The sequence below is a fragment of the Cajanus cajan genome, chromosome 8, assembly GCF_000230855.2.
Source record: "Cajanus cajan strain Asha chromosome 8, NIPB_CcT2T_4, whole genome shotgun sequence".
In the NCBI taxonomy this organism is placed as follows: Eukaryota; Viridiplantae; Streptophyta; class Magnoliopsida; order Fabales; family Fabaceae; genus Cajanus; species Cajanus cajan.
Window position 1 is genome coordinate 5,850,774 of NC_138524.1, and position 24,570 is coordinate 5,875,343.

The 24,570-nt window shown below is 27.8% G+C and overlaps 2 protein-coding genes across 3 annotated transcripts; one reads left to right on the forward strand and one right to left on the reverse strand.

The window, feature by feature from the left end:
- Positions 1–6,222: 6,222 nt before the first annotated feature.
- On the forward strand, positions 6,223–10,605 carry LOC109813392 (E3 ubiquitin-protein ligase BIG BROTHER). Its single transcript, XM_020377570.2, has 10 exons — positions 6,223–6,385; positions 6,501–6,592; positions 7,148–7,277; positions 7,377–7,552; positions 7,763–7,994; positions 8,676–8,713; positions 8,856–8,900; positions 9,475–9,602; positions 10,084–10,192; positions 10,304–10,605. Exons 4-10 carry the CDS (start codon positions 7,412–7,414, stop codon positions 10,355–10,357), a joined length of 747 nt encoding a protein of 248 aa, XP_020233159.1. The 5' UTR covers positions 6,223–6,385; positions 6,501–6,592; positions 7,148–7,277; positions 7,377–7,411; the 3' UTR covers positions 10,358–10,605.
- Positions 10,606–16,696: 6,091 nt separating this feature from the next.
- LOC145950701 (alpha-L-fucosidase 2-like) lies at positions 16,697–20,251 on the reverse strand. Of its 2 annotated transcripts, none has more exons than XM_083062358.1 (5): positions 19,595–20,251; positions 19,236–19,346; positions 18,750–18,882; positions 18,106–18,264; positions 16,697–17,746 (listed from the first exon to the last, which is right to left on the reverse strand). In XM_083062358.1, exons 2-5 carry the CDS (start codon positions 19,295–19,297, stop codon positions 17,738–17,740), a joined length of 363 nt encoding a protein of 120 aa, XP_082918484.1. In that variant the 5' UTR covers positions 19,298–19,346; positions 19,595–20,251; the 3' UTR covers positions 16,697–17,737. The 2 variants fall into 2 exon arrangements, with proteins under 2 accessions (XP_082918484.1, XP_082918485.1); XM_083062359.1 differs by having other exon boundaries at positions 19,236–19,377.
- Between the last annotated feature and the right edge of the window lie 4,319 nt (positions 20,252–24,570).

Here is a 24,570-nt window from a genome sequence, read left to right on the forward strand (position 1 = left end):
TTTATATAATAATAGGGACTAAAAATAATATTTTTAAATTTTAGAGGATAAACAAGATATTTTTAATGGAAAACAAAATTAAAACTCTCATTTTGTAAAGACTAAAATAATATTTAAATCATAAAATTATTTTAAAACCAATATAAATATGTTTTTAAATATTAATTATAATAAGTAGTTTTTTTTGTCTTATTCTGAGTGTCGATGTCTGTTTGACTATCAAATTATTTTATGTTGCAGTTCTTAAGAACTATTATGCTTTTATTTTGTTGAAAGATTGTTAGTAAAAATCTTGATTGAAAGAGAATGAATTTTAATAATTTATACTTTATTATTTTTGTGTCGTAGTATTGAAGCTAAAATATAAATTTAAGATATGGATTCTTTAATTAAAATTTTCAATTGTTATAAAAAGAAAATGGTGAACCAACTCGTCAACTACCAACTCACCCTTAATCAAGCGTGACCCAATATTTTTAACTTACTTTTGGCAAATAGTTAAATTTATTCAGCCTTATTTTAAAAGGTTGGGACTAAGACGACTAAAATGAGTGAGACTGATCTATTTTATCGTCATTTTGCCAAATAGTAAAAGTTATTTTAATAAATGAAAAAATTAAACAAATCATTTGACATTTAATTAACAATCACATAAATATTGATAATTTTAGACAATGATTACTTATTAACACAAATCATCAATTAATAAATAAGGGGAAAAAAAAGCTTATTTAACCCTAAATAAAAATATCATCAAAACCAACAATAATGGGTTGAATGACTGTGTTTGTACACTAAACTATGATAATAAGTTTGATTTTCATGGATAAAAGTATTATCAACAAACTTTAAATAAAATAAAATTATAGAAACCAAAACTTAAAAAAAAAATTATGCAGAATAAAAATATTTTTTAAAATATAAAAATAAAATGATTTAAATGTAAGTTATCATGTAATTAAATAAAATTATAAATACATAAAATAATGCAAAATATTTTTATCAAGTCCTTCAGTCATAAATCGTCATATAATTAAATATTATAAACTTGTAATAATTACTTTAAAAACATATATATCTATAATTAAAATTTATAAACTTTGTTAATAATTACTTTAAGAAAATATATCTAAGGTGATTTCTATCTGATCAACAATACTCCACATTGACGGTATCAAAATCAAATTCCAAATTAAAACTATAAAAAATATAATTAAACAATTTACCATAATTGACTATACTTTTCTCGTACACACACTTTATATATTTTGCAACATTTAATTGTCTAGTACACACATTTTATTTATTAAAATTTAATTTGCATTTTTTATATTTTTTTCCAGACGACAAATATGTTAGTATATATATATATATATATATATATATATATATATATATATATATATATATAAACGTTTCCTATATTTAGCTACAAAATTTTAAATCATGTACTATTAATTATAAACATTTTAAAAGACATCTACTAAGTTAAGGAGAGAAAAGTAATTTAGAATCTTTCTTCTATTGGTTAAGAAAAATAGGAATATTCATTAATAGAGACAAAAAAAAAGTATAGGGTAGTTTTGAAAGAAAAAAAATATAATTAAAACTACAACAAATTTATTGCTATCAATTACGTTCTTATTTATATGACTCAACTTAAAATAATTGTATGTTTTTTTATAAAAGACTTAATTCATATTGTTTTGTGCATTAATTATTTTTATACTAAAATACTTTTCGATTAAAGTGTGTTCTCTTAGTTTGATAAAATATATTAATTATAAACTTTTTAATTTTAAAAAGTACTTTCTTTGTTCTCTATTATAAACAAAACATATATAATTTTACACATATTAAAGAAAATAGTTATCTACATTAAATTTTACTAATTTCATAACATTATTCCTAGTTTATCTTTGTTATCAATGCTAAAAGAAGTTGTATAAGTAAAATGTCATGCATTAAATGAGAGATATTTTAGGAAAATTATCATTAAATGAGACAAACGTAGTTGAAATTTATTTATATTTAAGAAAAAATGTGTATTTTTTACTTGTAATAGAGAACATAATGAGTATACACTTTAATTAATTAGGAGTAATATAGGACATATACTTTACTTAATTAGAACATATGAGTATTAATTAGGAAAAAAAGTAATATGATAGTAGTTCTAGAATAATATATGTATATATATATATAGGACACATTTATTGTTATCTGTGATAGCTTGGACACACCAAAATAAGAAAGATTTAGAGATTTGTACAAGTATGAAATTGTGATGATGACTTAAAATAATCCATTTGTACTACCTATAATAACAAGATGTATTTTTTTTTGTAGCTTATCATTTGAGAACTTTATAAAGTTTTTCAAAAAGTGTGCAAAGTTAGAATTAATAAAGTACATTGAAAAACATTGTGTTGGTTTGTGGGATTAGACGTTAATCCTAGAAGCAATCAAGTATCTCAAAACTCAAAAAGAGTTATCCACAAAAGATTATGACCAATGAAAAATTGTATGAAGTGTCATGGAGTAGTGTCGTTGCGACATGAAATTTGAGAGGTGTTACGTTGTCAACTAAATTAACAATTGTTCTTAATACCGTTGAATTAAATAATTGAATCTTATATATAGGAATGAGTGTAGTCTATTAACCATTTTTCTTAATTTTTTCGAATTAGATATTTGGATCTTTTATATATATATATATATATATATATATATATATATATATATATATATATATATAAAGGTAGTATTTTACAAAATCAACAAAAAATATTTCATAAAATTAAAAATAAGAGTCACTAAATTTATAGAGACTAGAAGGTAAAAATATTAATTTCAAAATTTTGAGAATAAGAAACATTTTTTAATAAGATCAAAATCAAAACTAATCCATTTTATATAAATTAAAAACATATTTAAAAATAAGTTAAAATATATTTTTTAATCCCTATATTTTCATTTATTTTATTTTCTAGTCATTATAGTTTAAAATAGACATTTTAAATTCTTACATTTATCTTTTTAATCATTTTTAGTTCTTATAGTTTAAAATATATATTTTTAGTACACATACTTGTAGTTTTTATTGTTATATTTTTGTGACGTTATCTTATTTGTGTTGACAGATATATTAATTCAACTGTGTCTGATGATTATTTTGTTGAATTATTCTAAATTAAATTTCTCGTTATTTTATGTCTTTTTTGTACTATCACCTGCAACTATATATATATATATATATATATATATATATATATATATATATATATATATATATATATAAATTAACTATAAGTAATAAGAGGATTGAAATTTTGCATGTATAGTGACCAAGAAGATTTATCTTAAATTATATATACTAAAAATAATTGATAAACAAACAAATATAAAAATTAAAAAATCTATTTTAAACTATAGTGATTAGAAGATAAAATAAATAAAATTATAAAAAATACAGAAGCATTTAAACCCTGAACATAATAACTTATACAAATAAATTAATTAACTCATTATAATATTTACATGTCATTTTAATGCATATGTAAAGTGCAAAATCACAAGTGAACCATATGTACAAATGACTAAAATGGTTGCTTAGTCTCGTGAGTAGTTATGAAGGAAGCACAACTTAGAGTGTATTACGAAGGAACCCAACTTAAAGTGTATTTACGAAGGAAGAGTTGAACATAACCAAAGTTTCTTTCGATCTATGAATATTGCTACTTCATTGTTTTTAAGTTTAGAAAGTAATAGCAGAGAAATCTTCTAAGAATAGCCTTATAATGTGTTTTATCAATAGGAAATTTAAAACGAGAAGTTTTTTTGTTCGAAGAATTTTCAATTTTTTTGAAAAGAAATATCTTATTTGAATGAAAAATTTATAAAAAAATTTAAAATTTAAAATATTTGTAAATTTTTTTAAAATAGTAAAATTTTAAATTCGTGCAAAAAAAAGTAATAATTTATTTTTTTTATATTTTTTTTATTTCATTTATATATTTTATCTTATCTCTTATCTCTTCAAAAATATTTTAAAAATTATTAAACATTATCTAATATTAATTTTTAAAAATATTAAATATTTAAAAAATTAGTTAATATTTATTTTTATAAAATTTGATTTAAAAATTTTAACTTATAAATATATTTTTTAAACTAATTTTACTATGGTAAAATTAAATTATCATATTTTACCTAATAATTTAAAATTTAAAAAATTTAAATTGACTTATCTAAACAAAATATTTTAAAAATAATAAAAATTAAAATTAAAATAATTAAAATACAAAAAATTTAAAATTTATTAAATTTGTAAAATTCCTCGTCCAAATACATTATTATTATTATTGAGACATTTGAATAATTTAAAATGACATGTTAAATTTTAAATTTTATTATCATCATTGTACATGCACATAAAATAAATAAATATTGTGAACAAACATTTAGTCCATATAAGAATGCATTCAAATACTCACTTAGCCTTGAGTATGTTTGTTTTAACTTTTTCATTTTTCTCAATTTTTCTACATGAAAAACTTCATACGCACGTCCAATTCAGCATTCAAACAAACACACACAGCCCTGAAACACCATTAACCATTGATAGTAGATGATAAAAAGGACACTAAATGAACTTATTTTAATTTAATTATTTTTGTTTAAATACTTTTTTTTTTCGAATTAGTTAAATTTTTTTTAAAAGAATGATTATTTTCTTGGAAAAAATTGTATCCAAACACGTGCTCACTCCCCAATGAACCTACACTCTTGTTGTGTTGGTTAGTTTTTTTTTTTTTTTTCATTTACCAAAAGAAAAACGATAATTGGTCTCGAAAAAGTTGTATTTTCATCAGCATAGCCTCACCTTGTAGGAGATTAGATGTATGAGTAGAACAAAATTGTCGTATTTCGTGAAAAAATGGAAAGAATATATGCATAGATTTTGGTGCAGGTTGATTGCTAACTAGCCATAACTGATAGTACCAACTAATCATATAGTTTTGTTTGGTCACCCCTCTTCAACCATATTTATCTTTCACATGATTCAATTTCTATACATTGGCCAACCACTAAGGTTGTCCCTATCAAAGAACCCTAGGATTTGGTGGTCTCCTTCATGTGGAACCCGTTTCCATATCTAATTCTTCTTATGGCTACGTCCCATCTCTTTAATATTTCCATTTTTAAATCAAACAAAAGTTTTTTCTATCCATTTCACTTTGATGCTTCCCTTATTCAGCAAGCAAGAATTACATTGATTTTACTTACTTCCTTTTTCTTTCCTAAAACTAATTCTATATTGTTTTCCCTTTTTCTTTCTCACTTTTCAATCGTTTTAAATATTAATTTACACCAAGAAAAAAAAGGCCAAACTAACACTCTCCTCAACTATAATTTACTTCGCTTATATATTAGACGAGTAAAATAAAAATAAAACAGGATAATATAAGGAAAAGCAAAAATTATTATTTCATTATCTAAAAATATTTATAATAAAACATTATATTATATAATTATTACTAAATGTTATTTCATTTTTTTTATTATAATGAAAAATAATTGTTTCGCTTATCAGAAAAAATTACTGCATAAAACAAAAAATAATTGTATTGACACGATTTCATGTAATAATTTTTTATTAACTTTTTTCTTTCTATTTTTTATGATATGGTGAAAAGAAGATACTTCAGTTTAGGGGAAAAAAAAAAACTTCAAACTAAAAAACAAAACTTACATTTACTCGATTCAAAAAAAATAAACGTAATTAAATTTTATGATCTCAAAGACAAAGAGTGTCTGATGTGAAATGCTACTATTTTGCTGTATTTAACTAAATTTGTTTAAATTTTATACTTTTGATGATATAAAATCAATATTACGATCTTGATTAAGGATTTGAATCTTGACATTAATATTGAAATAGATTATGTTAATAAGTAAAGACTCACTTACGACAGATGTTAATTACGAGTAAATATTTTATAGTAATATTATGGATTAAAAAAATAATCTTAATGTTTAAATTTTTTTTAGGCAATGATCTGATATGAATACAACCGAGTCTAAAGAAAAGAAAGGAGACCAAAATTTCAATGTAGTTGTCTTAATTGTTTTGTCCAGATAAAAATGAAAATGAAAATAAAAATAAAAATAGAAATCCGTAACGTTTGGTGAAAAGGTGCGATGCAGCTGATCATGGTCTATCTAACGGAGTTTGCGTGTAGGTGAAACCAGCTCCAGCGCAGTGCGTAAAGGCAGAGAGAGAGAGAGAGAGAGAGAGTGAATGAGTGAGTTACAAAATGAAGAGTGACGAAGCCATTTCGCCATTATCACTCATCTCTCAGCAAAAGCAATGAAGGTCTAGGTCAGTTCCTTCAATTTCATCCTTCCACTTTTCGAATCCAATCCCTCTCTCTCTCTCTCTCTGCTTCTTCGTCTCTTTCCATTTTTTAATCAATTATCATTGCTGATCTTCGCAGTCGTTGCTTTTCTGGTTTTGATCCGTGCATTTTCCTCTGCCGTTGCGATCTCCGAAGCTGCGATATTCTCCTGCCTCGATTGCGCACTTCATGTGATTATTCTCCCTCTCTACTCCTTCCGTTTCTCTCTTGTTTCGTTTCCGAAAATTAAAATTAAAAAATACAACTAAAGGATTTGTAGTTTGACGAGGAATACACTGTCATTGCGTTGCTTGAATTTTCATAGGCTCAGATGCCAGAACGACATTCCTCTCTCACGCGCTTCTTATCCTCGTCATTGAATTTGAATCTTCGTTTCTTCCATAGAGATCTCGCAGATTTTCTTACTTTTATGTGATCTCAGCCGATAAGAAGCACATTTTTATATTAACGTAATAGATTGTTGGCTAAAATTTTGTAAGCGTTGATAGGAATGCCTTTTCATTTTTTTATTTTGTCATGTTTCTTTACTGCATTTGTTAGTTCTGAAATTTATTCATTCTTGATGTAAAATGCTAGATTAGGCATGCTGGATTTTTTTTTATATTTTATTTTGGAATGAATGGATTTAAGCAATAAATTACTAATCGAAGATAAAACAGAATTGGAAGAATTATTGGCATCTTCCCTCACTGCATCTGTGTATTTTTTTTTTTTTTTTTTTGCAGGTTTGCATTTTAGGAGTAGCTGAATCATATGAGGCGGATGGTCTTTTGTTAATTGCTTCAACATTTGTTGACGAATCTGCCCGAGTGAATCTGCCAAGATTGCAGAATAGATTTTTGTATATATATTGATGTTAGTGCTGGGTTTTTTATTTATTTATTTTGTGTTTGTGTGCTTAATTGTCTTTGCGCTGATTCTTGTAATTGAATTTGCTCTGAATTCACTATGCAGACTGCAGGTTACTTGTCCGGCAGAAAGGATTGAAAATGAGTTGGAACCCACACATGGAGGTCCATTACAATAGCATTAGCTATCCCTATAATACAGCAGGAAGCTTTATCGAATATTTTGAAGGTCTCACCTATGAACATGTCAACTTCATTTTTTCTGGTGCATCACATGCTCAGGTGCCTACAAAAAGTTCATTTATATTCTGTTTAAAATATTTATATAAACCTTGGTTTGATGGAAACTGTTCTTATTTTCTTGTTTTCTTAATGTAGATCTGTGTTTCATTATTTTATCTGGAACTTTGTTGTTGTTCTTTCGATATTAATGAAAGTCTGAGAGATTCTTAATATTCAAGTAAAGACATAGAATTCCATTTATATGTGCAGGAGAGTTCATACCCTTCAAATTCAGGCTTTTACAAGTTTGGACTATCTGAACCCGAGAATAATTCATACTATCGTTACAGTCATGGCTATGAGGTAAATCATCACGAACAACTGGTGGACGAGTATAGGAGACCTTCAGAAAACTCATTGACAGTCAATGAACAGACAGCAGCAGTAAGCACAGATTGGGTTGAAGGTGGAAACAGCGACATGCGAGACAATTCTATTGAATGTACGTTTGTGATTTTCATCTGAAAATATTTTTTGTAAACATATAAAGGCCTTGGAACAATTGAAGCAACAAATGGCCCATCATTTTCCCTGTCTAAATCTTTACCCTGTCTTTTTGCCTAGAAGGAAATAAATGCTAAAACTTTTAACTATTGTTGTAAGGAAAATATGGCCTTGGGTCCTCTGTGGGGACAGATCTATAAAACATGTAAGGGGGGACCTGACATGTATAATTGCATTGAAATATAAGTATGTAGAAGTCAAAATAATGAGCCTGAAAATTGAAGTGACACAAGTGTTTGAGACTGAGAATTAGTGACAAAAGTAAAGTAAACATAGTTTACAACTTATAAATGTTAAATAAACTATGAGGCTCATCCCCCGTTGGATTTGTCTCTGATCCTCTATTAATGCTTTGTTCCACTCCTTAAAGAAAGAGACCAGTTAAATGAGTAGTCCCACTTTGGTAAGCCATCCAAATATGGTAGCCCTTGCGTAGAACAAATATTGTAGGACTTTTTTAAGCTCAGTTCCAAAGACAAGGCAGTAGATTCTGTTAATAGCTTCATTTATGCCCAGGCAAACCCCCTTTTGTAGATCTGTCATTTGATAGCTTTGTGTCCCTTCTCCCTGCATATAAAATGTTTGCTCAATTTAATTAATTTTGTCTCTTTTCTTTCAGGTCCTCGAAGACATCATGGTAATTCAAATGATTATCAGGTATTTGACTTCAAGATTCCTGGTTCCTGAAATGATTAAATACTACGAACATCTAACAAGTTTATGCAGATGCCTTTAGCCATTCATCAGTTGGAAGAATAGTAAATGATTATCTAACAAGCCATTTTGCCAAATTATGCAGGTCATTTGGCAAGACAATATTGATCCCGACAACATGACCTATGAGGTACGATTGAGAGTCTCTGATTCCTTCTCTTTCTAGGCATTATATAGTATTTCCTTAAGTACAACTACTATATATTCTATTTCTTTGGATTCAATCCTAGATATATACAATAGTTAATCTTGTAATTATTTGACTAAGGGAATGTACTTTGGTTGCCATTTATTTTTATGTCTCTGGTTGTTTTACGCATCCCAGTACACATTATTCTACATGGAGATAGCTACTCTTAGAAAATATTGTTTGGCCAAATCATTTCATAAAATTTTTGCAGTTGTGTCCTTATGAGCTAAATTGCGTTACATGTTTTAATTACAATTGGTAAAATCCATATGTTCCTTCTACTGCTGGTTTATTATTTCCAGAGAAAAATAAATGTTAACATTTATGTTAGAAAATTGTCTCAGTTGCACGTGTTTTTCAACTGTGTGGCAAATGGTAGTGTGATCTTCAATCATTATAGTATGTGAACATCTGTATAAACAGCAAATTAGCAATTAGAAAAAGGTGGAAGTATAGATTCCATATATTTGAGTTTATAATTTTCCAAATATGAATATGGTATCATTTATTGCAGGAACTTCTTGAATTAGGAGAAGCTGTTGGAACTCAAAGCCGTGGTCTCACCCAAGAACAGATCTCCTCACTTCCGGTGTCAAAGTACAAATGTGGGTTCTTCTTGAGGAAGAAGTCACGGGATGAGAGGTAATATTTGGGTTTCTGGATTCGTTATGTTTTAATGCAATTATTGCTTTTCTTCTCCTTACACTTTTTGTATAAATTTTCTTTGTCATGTGTCTAGCTTTCAAAATCCTTGTTTGTGCTTTTTATTCTTGAACTCTACTTGTTCTATGTTGAGTATTTTCAATCAAATAGTTCTATTTCTTGGTCCAAATTGATGTTCAGGTGTTTTTGATTGTTGCTATTCAGCTTTTTCTTTGGGTTAAATTTCTATTAAGCTTACCAAAAAAGTCTGTCTCGCACGATCAGTAAATGAGAACAAAGGGTGTGTAAAATAAAATGAACAAAGTTTAGTATTGTATCTCTTTTCTTTCCTTGTATAAAATAGAAGTCGAGATGGGAATAAAAACTTAAAAACTCCATGTATTATGTCTATTGCGTGCATTGAAATTATAACTTGTGTTCTCCCAGCTAATTTATTGGTCTCACTTGTCTTCTTGTTTAGATGTGTGATTTGCCAGATGGAATATAAAAGAGGGGACAAACGTATCACCTTGCCATGTAAACATGTTTATCATGCTAGTTGTGGGAACAGGTGGCTTAGCATCAATAAGGCAAGATATTTACTAATTTATCATGAACTCAATAAGTCCTTTTAGAGCCAATTTTCACGTCTGCTGAGATACTTATCTTTTTGCCTTTTCTGTCGGGCTTTCTTTTTACAGGCTTGCCCTATATGTTACACGGAAGTGTTTGCCGACAAGTCAAAACACAAATAATCTGGAGCGGATAAATAACATGCATATGTTTCTGTTTCTCCTTGAGTGTGGGGGTCTTTCATAGAAATACATTTATTTGTTTTCCCTTTTCGTAGCGAGGTAAGCCCTGGATTTTAGTAAAAATACATATAGAATCCGAAAGTTTTATATAGCATATGGACATGTATAATTATCATGGATGTACTGGAAAGGCTGGATTATGGTTTGTTTTCATAATATTTAATTCAGTGTGTTATGATTTCACGTAATTATTATCTCCTGCTGCTGATACAGCGATATTGGAAAGGCTGCAGTGTGCCAGTGTGAACATGCATTAACCATTTTCATGAAAATTTCTTTTAACACCTTGCCAAGTGCTATATAGTTCACCATTTACATTAGAAGAAAAAACAAATACTTTCTTGTAGACAAATAATATTCAGGTACGTTAGGCACTTGACCCTGATTAAGTTGTGCCGTCAAGGAAATAACCAATGTTGTCTGCTCAGAGAAGCTTTAACTTCTGATTAAACAACCTATCAAATATTGTATTCTTCACGCAAGCAGTGTCTCTTCTCTAACTTGACTTTTTTCATAGCTCATATTATGGGAAACTTTGGTTTTTATTTTATAAACTCTCATTAAACTGTTTTTTTAATAGATTTAAGGTGTATAAAAGTGTGATTTATTTTTTTTTTTGTTTGGGGGGGGGGGGGGGGGGGGGAGGGGTGTTGGGGGAGGAAGGGGTTATTAGGGTAGAAGAAAGAGAACCTAAATTCGATACTCACTGCATTTTTGTAATCTTTTTTGTGGATAAATAAAAAAAAATCAATTTGTGGATATCTTGTGACTTGATTCTAAATTTGAAGGAGAAAATGTTTTGATTAGATTTAGTTTTTTTTTTTAAATAAAAAGTAGTGGTAGAATTTAGTTTAAGATGAGTTATGATAGATCAAATAAAAATAGTAATTCATTAAGGATAGAAGTAAGATAACCTAGATTTGATTCTAGGTGCGTCTTTGTAATTTTTTCTATGGATAAATAAAAATAAATTTAATTTACGGGTTTTATTTGACACAATTCTAAATTTGAAGAAAAAAATGTTTTGGTTAGGTTTAAGTTCTTTTTTATTAACAAAAAATAAAAAATAGTGATAGAATTGGATTTAAGATGAATTATGATAGATAAGATAAAAATAATAATTTATGAAGGATAGAAGCAAGATGACCTAAACTTGATCTTTGTCGTGTCTTTGTAATCTTTTATGTGGATAAACAAAAATAAAATCAATTTATGGATATCATTTGACTTGATTATAAATTTAAAGGAGAAAATGTCATGGTTAGGTTTAGTTTTTTTTTATTTACAAAAATAAAATAAAATAAATAGTGATAGAATTGTGTTTCAGATGGATTATGATAGATTAGGTATAAATAATAATTGATTAGTAAAAAATAAATTTGATTTGTGGATATCATTTGACTTGATTCTAAATTTGAAGGAGAAAATGTTTTTGTTAGGTTTAGGTATTTTTTGATTTACAAATATAAAAAAATAGTGATAGATTTGGATTTAAGATTGATATGGTAGATGAGATAAAAAACAATAATTCCTTAATGTAGGAGCAAGAGGGCCTATATTTGATCTTCGTTGTGTCTTTGTAATATTTTTTATGGAAAAATAAAAATAAATTCAATTTGTGGGTATTATGTGACTTGATTCTAAATTTGAATGAGAAAAATGTTTCGGTTAGGTTTAGATTTTTCTGATTTACAAAAAATAAAAAATAGTGATAAAATTGGGTTTAAAATGGATTATGATAGATCAGATAAAAATAAAAACTCATTAAATTCACTTTAATTTATTAAAGTTTCATTTATAAATTCAGTAATTTAAAGATTCATTAACAACTTTGTTATGAACATATATCTCATTCATCTATAAAAATAATATTTATAAATTAAATAATTAAAATTGAAACTATCAAATTTAGAAAAAAAATCTTATAAGTTATTACATTTTTATATAGTTTTTTAAAAATTTATAAGACTTTTTTTTTTATCTATCAAAACATGTTTTTTTTTATTTATATAATTTCAATTCAATAGATTTCACTTATTGTAATCCAATAAATTTAAAAAAAAATAGTTGATGAATTATTAATGATCAATAATATTAAATGGTTACTTTGAATATGATTTATTATTTATTTTTATCGTAATGGATGGATTGAATGAATTTAATTAAGCATGATGAATAAATGGATTCTTTTACCTTAAGTAAACATTATTTCCTCTCATTTTCTTTGATTCCAAATCTCCCATTCATGCTGGAAACTACAAACTCTATCCAATATGATCATGACTTCACATGTGAAGAGCAAGTCAATTTTCTTAATGGAACAAACAAGAAATCAAATTCCAATTATACATTTTTTCCGTCTTGATAAAGAAGGAACACTCTTATACTATCTTGGTTTATTCATTCAATGACTATAAAGATTATCATATAGTTTTCTTCTCTTTTTGATTTAGTGGAAAAATACAAAATGAGGGTACTAGTCTAAGCTATCCTTGAAAATAGTGGTGGACCTACATTATAGTGAGTGTGAATAGATACACCTCCTTATGTTAATTAAATTATTAGTGTATGTTTTAAAATTTTGTACTTTGCACCCCTTAATTTTACATACTAAACCCACTAATGATTGTTTTTGACATTTATGTTTTGTTCTTCATATATATATATATGATATGATGATTATTAATTTTTATTTTTATTTTTAAAATTGTTTACACTAACCTAGAGTCTTGGATCTATCACTACTTAAGAAGGAGGGTATCTAAACTATGAGAAGTATTTCTCCAAAAAAATTGGAGAATCAACTCATGAACACCTCATTTGGCAAGGAAATCAACTATAGAATTAACCTCACAATACACATGGTAAAAAGATTTGACCCACCCACATGTGGATGCAAGGGGGACACCTCCTAGGACGCATAATCTTCATAATCTTTGAGTTATTAGCCTCACAAGCACTAGTGCAAAAATTAATTTTAAAATTGAGATTTTAAAATCAATTAAGAGAGAACCAATCTTAAAAGTGACGCAATGACAATTTTGTAAATAATGTGATTACTTTTAAGATTAATTAAATTTTAACCAATCTTAAAAATACTTTTAAGATCATTTTTTCTATGACTGATCTTAAAATGTATGTCTGATACAACTTTTAAGATCAGGTATAAAAGAACTAATATCAAAAGTGATGTACAAAATTGGTTCTTTTTATCTTGAATCTTAAAAGTTGTATCAAACATACCTTTTAAGATCAGTTATAAAAGAATAGATCTTAAAAGTTTCTCGAGTATGAATGAAATGCATTCTTCCTATAACTACTTGTGCCTCCATGTCTGTTGTCTCTCTTGGTCTCCTTCGTTCCTCCTCATCTCATCTCATCCAAGTCCCAAACCCAATCAAAAAATCAAAAATCTGATTCCACTAGGTTCCATTTCAAAAAAAGATGGCTCGCAATGAGGAGAATACATAATCGATGTTGAATCGCTTCATCACAATGAAGGCAAAGGAGAAGGAGAAGTCTGTCGATGGCACTAGCAAATCATACATGAGATTGGGCACAAAGTGGTGGAGATCTAGAATGCAGGCCTTGGGGAGCATCGCCTTTGCAACCTCAATGATGAGATCAACAAATTCATCCACGAGAAGCCCCACTAGGAGCGTTGCATCCTCGACCTCGTGCGGGCCCAACCTCGCTAAGCATTCTGCTAACATGAATGACCTCAATGACGACATCGTCAATGTCCCCAACCTCGATGACTGCGACCTCGACAACCGCTATGACATTTAAAAGTTGATACTTTTAAGATTGATTATTCCATAACCAATATTAAAAGTGTACTTTTATGATTGGTTAATAACTGATCTTAAAAGTCCAAATTTCAAGATCATATATTTTAAAATCGGTTAAAAATCAATTTTAAAAGTAAAAAAATTTAATCTTAAACGTCTTTTTCCCACTAGTGAATGAATAAATACAATGTCTTTATTCTTGCAAATACTAAAAGTCCATGTCAAAGAGCAAAAAGTTTTGCTATGACAACATCACCCAAGCCTTTATACAAGGAGTAACCAACTATCCAACTAGCTCAAACTATTTAGTGGCTCATGATATATACACTTATATATATATATATATATATATATATATAAGTACACCTCATTTTTTTAAAAAAATAATTAAATTTCTAAAATATCCTTATTTTTTTTTTTATTTTAAATTTTACACCTCCAATATTCAATTTAGCATTTTTTTTCTTCTTTTCCACACATCTCATTTCCTCCTCTTTTCAATTTTCACATACACCCCTTACCTTTCCCCCACTCCACTTATTTCAATAGGTAGTTTTAATTCTTTCAATTTTACGTTACTCTCTTCCCCCTTTCTTTTTCAATTTTTACACTATTATCCTCTCCTTTTCTTCTTTTGATTTTCACATGCACTCGAAATATAGACCTAGTTTTTGACAACATTATAGGTGTGTTTTTCTTTGATCACTTTCCCTTATTTACATGTCTAGAAAATATAACATCAAATAGTTTTAATGTTCTAGAAAATACTTTTCAGAATCGTAAAATTAATGTTCCTAATAATATTTTATAGAATTATGTTTTTATTATACTTCCATAAAATACTTTTTGAAATTAATTATGTAAAATAACACACTTCTAGAAAGTACTTTCCAAAATATTAATTTTACTATTTCAAAAAATACTTTTTAGAAATGTGTTATTTTACATAATTTTGAAAAGTTTTTTCCATAATAGTAAATTTAGTATTTTAAAAAGTACTTTCTAGAAGTGTGTTTTTTTACACACTTCTGAAAAGTACTTTTTAGAACACTAAATTTATTATTTCGAAAAGTACTTTTTAGAAGTATGTAAAAAACATAATTCCAAATTTTTTTTTCTGGAACACTAATTTCATTATCTTAAAAAATACTCCAAAATAGTGAAATTAGTGTTCTAAAATATCTTTTCCATAACATTAAATTTAATGTTAAGGTTTTTGAAGGTATGAAAGGGGAGGAAGTGTTGGAGGAAAAATGTGCGTTTAACTTGGTAGAAACTATCGAGGAAGCCGCATGTAGCTACAATGCCGTCGCGCACAAGTTCTACAGTTCAGGTGCATGTGAAAAAAAATGAAAAGGTGAGGGGAAAAGAGAATAATGTGAAAACCAAATAAATAAAACTATGTACTAAAATAAGTGGAGAATTAAAGGAATACAAAGGAATGCATATGAAAAATGAAAGGGAGAAGGAAGAAGGTGTGGGGAAAAGAAGAAGAAAGTAGTAAATTAAAAGTTGGAAGTATAAAATTAAAAAATTATATAATAAAAAATTAAGGATATTTTAAAATTTTTTGAAAAAATAAAGGAGATGTATTTATAAAAAAAGAAAAAAAAATATATTATGAATCCTATTTAGTTTATAAAAAGGATCGAGAAAATATTAAATATTAATTGTCATATCATCTACTTCTTCATACTAGGAGTAACTAACCATTCAACTAACTTAAATTATTTAGTTTATAAAAAAGATCGAGAGAATATTAAATATGAATTATCATGTTATTTATTTTAAATTAGACTATGTTTAACATTACAATTATAATAATAAATGGATGAATATTTAATTGTTAGACTAAAATTACATATTTTTATAAAATTGAATAACTAAATATGCATAATTAAAAATTAGAGGATGAAATTACATATGAAATAAAGATACTCAAAATACAATTTAGTCTTAATAATTATATAGAGATTACAAGTTCATAGGTACACTACAAGGAAATGACTTATGCCTACACACAAAAAATGTCACTAAAAATCTAAATTCCATAGGTAAAGGTATCATGGACTTTGACCTACAGACATTGCAATTATCAACTTTGAGGGGGCATATAGCTACAACTAATAGCCTATCACTATAAGTTTTACCTACAGACATAATTTTACCTACAACTACATTTAACTGTCACTATAAGAGCTACCTACAATTTACAATATGCGTGGGTAAAAGTCATTGACTTAAATTTACACTCCCTACTATAGGTAAACACCATTAAATTGTACTTACATGTATGACTGTAGGTAAAAGTCATTAACTTATTCTTACATGCTCTGACTATAGGTAAAAGTATTTTTTTATTTTATTTATATATAATAAATATATATATATATATATATATATATATATATATATATATATATATATATATATAATATCTCTTATAGAGAATATGTATACTCTATATAAAGTGTAATTCAAATTTGATTATTATCTTGTATACAAAAAATGATATTAAAGTATAAAAAAAAGTCAAATTTCATTAACTGATATATTTAATTTAATATTTTTTTCTTGCTAAATTTCATTAAATAATAAAAACTATATATACAAAACATAAAAAAAAGGAAAAGATAAGTAGATGACTTATTCACATACTAGTCTAATATGGAGATTCTATATCAATGTCAACAACCAATAATTGTTAGTACATAAGTACTGAACCCTGTAAAATAAAAATTATAATTGATTGATTTCCAGGCCCAACTAATGAATTTAGGAGCTTAATGACTAAAGGGGGGAAAACTATTCATAAACACACAATCAGGAAAATGTAAGATTTGTACTTTAACTTAAGACAATAAGCCAGCCATCTTCCAAAATGTGGGAACTGAAATTTAGATTAGTACATGAGTAATGAGGATTTCAATATGCACTCATCACTATATAATAACTAGAAAACAATGTGTAATTTGATCACAAACTTCTTTAAGTTTTAACTTAGTATTTAGTACTGCAGTAATAATCATGAGTCCAACATATCACTCAAAATGATAATATTAAAACACCAAATTCAGGTTTTGAAAAAGATTTAAAAATTAACCGTTTTCAAGAAGTTTAAAAAATTATAGAGATGCAAGAAATAAAAGAGATTAGACAACAAAATATTGCTCTAACATCTAACAATATAATAGGAAAGAAAACTATAGATAGGGAAGAATAAGGATTAACTAATTTTGGAAACAATTTTTTTAGCCATCATATAAATATATCATGCATCAGCCACTATCAAGATTGCATGCAACACCAGAGCTACGAATCAATGATGCAGTATTGAATTATTGTGCCTGGTGCTAAAGCTATACATAATTAGAAAAATTCAACTTAATCAATTATTCACTACATTAAAACGAAGGTATCATTACATGTAAGCACACTTTGATTCTCTTTCCTTCACCTCAAATTTGTAATCTCCGAAAAGGCAGATACTTATACAACATATTGCTCCTTGAGTTCCTGGAATTATTAATCACTGTAGCTGCACAAGGCCTTATTTTGCATTAGTATTAATTTTGAAATTTTACTGTGTACATAAAACATATTATACCCCAAAATAGATCAACTGGTTATAAAGAACCCCATCACAACATGAAGATAAATAACAACTTTCAATATTTCAAGTCAACCATATAGTTATGCCATTAAAATAGAAGTGGATTAGTTAGGCATGCATTAAATAGGCAACTCTACAGAGTATGACAGTTCATCATCAGTAAGTTCAATAACTTGAGGAAATCTAAAACGGTTAAATCCCCTAAACAACTCTTTTCACAATATCAGTTTGAGTCAATGCTTTAAATGAAGGGTAGGCTAATTTACTGAAAACCCAGAACTTACTTTGTCCATTGTGTAAATATAATGCTCCCATAAATGGGTACAAAGCCAAGCTCCACCCATTGGCCATATAGCCCAAACGGGCTGATCTTGATATGGTGATGTTTTAGCCCATATGTCTGAAACATGATGTGTAACCCAGCCATTTGCTTCATAGTTCACCTGTACGCAAGATCAAATGAAAATCTAGATAGAATAATAAAATTCATGATATTCTCTCTAGAACTATATATAAGCAAAAAAATGCTTAAACTTTTGGGACTAAAATATACACAAACTTCAAACAAGTCAATTTTATTTAATATTTTTAATACAAAAATATCTTTAAGACAATAATGAGAGTACTATCTAAGATAAATATGATTAAGATATTTTAGAAAATGTAGCGTATATTTTATATGAAATCGTAAAAATCAAATACATTTAACTTTCTTAATTTGTGTGTATTGGTATTCTTTACTTACATATAAGTATAGAGGGAGTAGTATGCCAGACTATATTTTCTTTTGCGCTTTGCTATAGATATGCTGGTATGGGGGGCACGCTACAAAGTTTCTTTTAGGCAATAGCTTAGAAGCATAAAGGATCTCTTTCTTAAATAGAATGACAAGAAAAATATGAAAGAAAGAGGGAAAAGAACAAAATACCTTTGCGGTTTTATTTCCATTGACTGACAAAGAGGAGATGAAATCAAATAAGGGCTCTTGACACTCGTGTAGGTTGCAAGAAAGGGATGGCCAATAATTCATTTGAAGATTAATGTTCAAGTGAGAAGCAGCCCTGGATGACATAAAAAAAAATAGACAAATTACAATACATGATTTGCCATTATTTCACTTAAGATAAGCTAGGTGGGATCATCCGCTGATTTGCCATTATTTCATCTTGAACAGAGTCATCAAGCTGTTGCACATCATAGTTTCATAAGAACAATACATGATTACTTGGGTGGAAACTGTCTTATGTTTAAGCATCCAACAAAAGTAACAAAATTATTTACCTTCATGTGAGACAAAGAAGAATCAGAGGCATTGACTGCAGAGGAATTAAAGGAAACAAACACAACGCACCTTACAATTCTAAAATCCACTTCTTGGTGCTTTTTGTGAACATCAAGTTACGAAATAAATTACCTCTTTCTCGTTAGGGAAAACGTCCTTGATGGCCTTTCTGACCTCTTAAACAGAGGAAACATCTACGCCTCTCGGAACGTTGATTCCGTGTTTGTTCATCAATTCGGCGCCCTGGTTTCCATAATCAACGCTCGTCAATCAACTGAATCAAAAGATTTTCGACAAATAAACATCCACGGTTCCACAAAATATACATTCAAGGAACTCCAGATTTGTCATCCACAAAAATGATTTATTATTACTATTATTGAAAAGAAATACACCAATGGAAGAGCGAAATGAATCAACAGATTCCGTAGAAATTGGAATCGATTCGTAAATTGCAATGATAAGAACAAGAGCGGGGAACGCAGAGAGACCTGGTACTCATGGATGTTGAGGCGGCGGAGCTTCTTGTGCTGCCACTTTCCGGCACGGAGAGGGACGAGAGACGAGCTTGTTGAGCAATCCTCTCACCATAGTTGTTGGGGATTTGGAGATCGGAGAGTGACGCTATCTGAATGAATTTCGAATCGATTCTACGGTGCAAACCTCTCTCTGCCTTTAAACTCCTTCAATTCGACGTTCAAACACTACGCAGCCTAAGGCAGGAGCGAAGACCAGACCCTAGAAACACTCCTGCAATGGGAAGCGGTGCGGGCGTCGTCAGGGCTTAACTTTTCGCCTCTCTTGAGGATCTTGACTTGGCCCATGACGAGGCTCGCGCCAGTGCCTGAGCGATCGTTATCATAGAGCTTCCGCCGACGAGCGTGAGAAGGATTGGGGCTAGGGTTAGGCTTTCTTTGTATGGAAGATGAATAGAGGGGCATTGTGACCTTGAAGACAATCGTGGGATTATTTTGTAGGGTCAAGATAACCCCTAAAATTACAACTTTTTTTGGCGGTTTATTAAAACCGCTAGAAACAAATCGCTACTAATTGACTAATTTTTCTTAGTAATAAGTCTTTAAACTCTTTTACCTACATTGACAATCTATTGGTAAAAGAACTTTAAGGTGTATCGAGTTTTACCTACACCAAACAAAAGTAGGTATAGATTTTTGAGTTATACCTACATTAAAGATTTGTAGGTAAATTTTTTTTTTTAATTTTACCTACACTAATTCAGGTTTATAGGTAAAAGTGTCTGTAGGCATAGGTTATTTTTTTTGTAGTGGTATTAAACAAAATGCACATTGATGGGAGAACCGAATAAAAGCAACTTGTATCGTGATTAATGTCTGAACTAACTTGGTAAAGTTGTGGCCAAAATTTCTAATAGCACAGTACTGAGTGAGACTTGTTATATACCTATCTTTACAAAGCCACCCCAAGCCCGCAGGATTGCGTTATTTGGTCAATTAAGAGTTTGTCTGATTTTTATTACACGAACAAATGATCGATTCATTCCTCTCCATTAGGCCACACACGCGCACTTTGAGATCCAGTTATTTCTGAATAGGAAAAATTTAAAAATAAGCACCAAACCACCAAGAGAATACAGAGAAAATGGAGCTGTTTCACAATTTCAGGAAGACCCAGGTTCATTTTTCTTGTCAAATTTTGTTTTAGCATAATTGTAGTACCCAAATCACTTTTTCGTGTTCAAACTCAATGGCTCAATATTGCTTCTATTACACAAGCAATGATGATAACTTCTCACAAAATCCTTATGGTGTGTTTGGATGAGGAATTTATATGGGGTAATTCATTTATTTGAAGAATTTTAAATTCTTTGAGGTGAAATGCTTTGTTTGGATGATGAATTTACAAAGAATTTGAAATCCAATCATTTGTGAAATTCCTTAAAATAGTAGAATTTCAAATTCTCCCAAAAATGGGAGAATTTGAAATTCTTCATATTTGTTTTTCTTATTTTTTCTATATATTTTATCTTATCTCTTCATTTTTTTAATTATTAGATATTCAAAAATATTTTTAAAATTGTTAAACATTATCTAATATTAATTGTTAAAATTATTAAATATTATCTAATATTAATTTTTAAAATTAATAAATATTTAAAAATGGATTAATATTTATTTGTATAAAATTTAATTTAAAAATCTCAACATATAAATATATTTTTAAAATCAATTTTACTATGATGAAATAAAATTATCATATTTAACCTAACAATTTAAAATTTAAGAAATTTGAATTGACTCATCCAAACAAAATATTTTAAGAATAATAGAAATTGAAATCAAAGTAATTCAAATACCAAGAATTTAAAATTCCTTGAATTTGTAAAATTCTTCATCCAAACACACTATTAGACTTTCTAGTTCTTCAATGATCTGATATTCAACACTCAACAGTAATTTCTTTTCTGAAAATATAATTAATCTTATTGTTTCCAGTTTTCTTGTTTGATTTAGTAGAAATAAAAAGGACTTTTTTAACCATTATGTTCGTCTCATAATCTAATAATACATTGCCCTAATGACGTAAGGAATTTAAGTCAACGAATGCAGCAAATGGAGCAAACTGCGTAAGCTCCAAAATTACACGACTTTGATAGTTTAACTAACAATTGTTACATCGGCCACCCGATGCATATCAATAACACATGATATCAATATCAAACATTGCATATGTATTATTAATTATAATGAATTGGTTAAATAAAGTGAAAAGATGTTCTAACTGCAGAATTTGCAATCTGATTTATGAATTGTAGGGGAAAATGTCAACGTACATAAGTAATAGGAAAGTAGATATTTGAAAATCACGAGGGCTTTGACTAGTATGATTAATTTTGATGAAAATGGAATAAAAGCAATAAGAAAATGAGGGAGAGATCAGGTAGTTAGAAAGGCTAATCGAATGAGGAAGAAACACTCGTCAAGCAAGCAATATGTTAATTATCGCGTTGTCTTAGTCCTAGCTAGTAGATAATTAACAAAATATGTATATATCTTACAAGTAAACCTAATCATTAAATAAATAAGATTACGTTAGAAATTTACCCAGTCAGTTTACATTTCGAGACTTGGCAATTTTCTGTTACAATAACCATGCATGAGCTTTCGAAGTGGTTGATCCACTTATTCTGGCTTAAAATAAAATCACTTGATGGAAGAAAAAAAAATTCCATCAAAGCAAAAGGTTTACTTTTTGTTTTTTTTGGCAAGCAAAGAATAATTTATATTAAACATGAGGTAGAAGGGTACCTCAACCCTAGTACAAAACATCTGCAAGACATTGTAATTTTTCATCCTGATAAATCTACCCCTCTTTGAGAAACTCTTGACTAACATTCCTTAATTTTTTTTTCCCATATACTTTGTTAGTGTATTATAATCAATGTTATTAGAATTGAAGCGAACATCAACACGATCAATATTCACTTCGACCAAAATATTGAGTGATAAATTATTAGTTGAATCGGTAGATTACTCTGTATCAACACCTATATAATATAATGTTTAAAATTTTAAATATAATTTATATATTATTTGTGTCACATTATAACCGAGCATTATGTTAATGATGGTCTAATGGTAACTTAAAGTGCCTAAGAAATTGGGTTCTGGGTTTGATTTCCATATACATACAATTTTAAGTTCTATATTTTATATTAAACAATGTTTATCAAAAGCATGCAGCAACTATAATACCACACACTTGGCCACACACAAAGGTCCTTGGGCAGCAGCACAAGTCACTGCATCTGTAAATTCATAAGCTTTTTATTTATTTATTTATTTATATAAATATCTATCATTTTCAAACACTCAAGTGACACTCAATATTTTTTTCTAACAGATATTACTCTGATAAGAGGATGCCGCCAGAAAAAATATTTCTCACTTGTAAAAATAGTTATTCATAATCAAGGTGATAAGATTTTTTTACACATTTTATATTTTGCTTTATCTTATAATGACTCATTTGTAAATTATTGTATTTTATTTTTTAAAAAATTATACTAAAAATTATTTACAATATTAATTAACCAACTAATATTTTTTTTTTTAAATTTTGTTTTAGAAAATTAGAGAATCATCTGTGCACCTTTTTTTCTAATCTACACTATTTATACTAATATATAAAAGATGCTTTGCTCGGTAACTGCTTTTTTTCCTCCACATTTATTTGATCATTATATTTCTCAATTATTAAGAAAAAGGAAAGTTAAAACTAAAAATTTCTAATAATTATTTACAAGTAAGAAGTGTGTTTCTTTCCTTGGTAACCTATACTATTAATATATATATATATATATATATATATATATATATATATATATATATATATATATATAATATGGGGAATGCTAATATACTCCCACCTATTTTTTTAGTGGGAGTATGTTAGCAACCTACACCAAAATTTTATTACAAAAAAATCACTTATTTCTTTTGATTTGGTCAATTTGTATAAAGAATATTATAGTAATTTAATTTAATTTTAAATAAAAATAAAATATTTTTTTTCTCTTATTAACTTCATTCTCTAAGTCATTTTTCTCTCCTATTAAATTCTTTTTCCAACTCATTTCTCTTTCCTATTAAATTCTTTCTCTAACTTATTTATCTCTCCTATTAAATTTCTTCTTTAACTCATTTCTCTCTCATCTTTCATGATGTCTCCCCCCTCTCTCTCTCTCTGAACAAATAAAAATTAATTAATAAAAAAAATAAATGAATTGGAGAATGAAATTAATAAGAGAGAGAAAATATTTTATTTTCATTTAAAATTATATTAAATTACTATAATATCTTTTGTAGGAATTAACTAAATCAAAAGAAATGAGTGATTTTTTTTATATTAATTAATTTTTATTTGTTAGAGAAAGAGAGGGGGGAGACATCATGAGAGATGAGAGAGAAATAAGTTAAAGAAGAAATTTAATAAGAGAGAGATAAATAAGTTAGAGAAAAAATTTAATAGGAAAGAGAAATGAGTTGGAGAATAAATTTAATACAAGAGAGAAATGACTTAGAGAATGAAGTTAATAGGAGAGAGAAAATATTTTATTTTCATTTAAAATTAAATTAAATTACTATAATATCCTTTATACAAATTAACCAAATAAAAAAAAATGAGTGATTTTTTTGTCATAAAATTTTGGTGTAAGTTGTTAACATACTCCTACTAAAAAATAGGTGGAAGTATATTAGCATTCCCCATGTATATACTCACTAATCATATCAATTATTTGTCTTGGCTTCCACATGCAAGTGAATGTGGAAAAAAAAAATTCCCCGTTTTTTAATTTGATTTTTGGCACTTAAGATAGTTACACTTTAGTATTTTACTGTCCTGAATTTTTGACATATGGAATAAACAACCAAAGATAAATTATAACCATAAGACAGATTATATAATTAATGCTCGTTTAACATTT

What these genes read in the sequence shown, in the direction of transcription:
- LOC109813392 (XM_020377570.2), top strand. Translation starts at nt 7,412, where the DNA reads ATGAGTTGGAACCCACACATGGAGGTCCATTACAATAGCATTAGCTAT. An exon ending in CTGGTGCATCACATGCTCAG is followed by an intron (nt 7,553 to 7,762) that starts GTGCCTACAAAA and finishes TTATATGTGCAG; the next exon opens with GAGAGTTCATACCCTTCAAA. An exon ending in GGTGGCTTAGCATCAATAAG is followed by an intron (nt 10,193 to 10,303) that starts GCAAGATATTTA and finishes TTCTTTTTACAG; the next exon opens with GCTTGCCCTATATGTTACAC.
- LOC145950701 (XM_083062358.1), bottom strand. Translation starts at nt 19,297, where the DNA reads ATGTTTCCTCTGTTTAAGAGGTCAGAAAGGCCATCAAGGACGTTTTCC. An exon ending in TTTTCCCTAACGAGAAAGAG is followed by an intron (nt 18,883 to 19,235) that starts GTAATTTATTTC and finishes TATGTCATCCAG; the next exon opens with GGCTGCTTCTCACTTGAACA. An exon ending in ATGGAAATAAAACCGCAAAG is followed by an intron (nt 18,265 to 18,749) that starts GTATTTTGTTCT and finishes TCTTGCGTACAG; the next exon opens with GTGAACTATGAAGCAAATGG.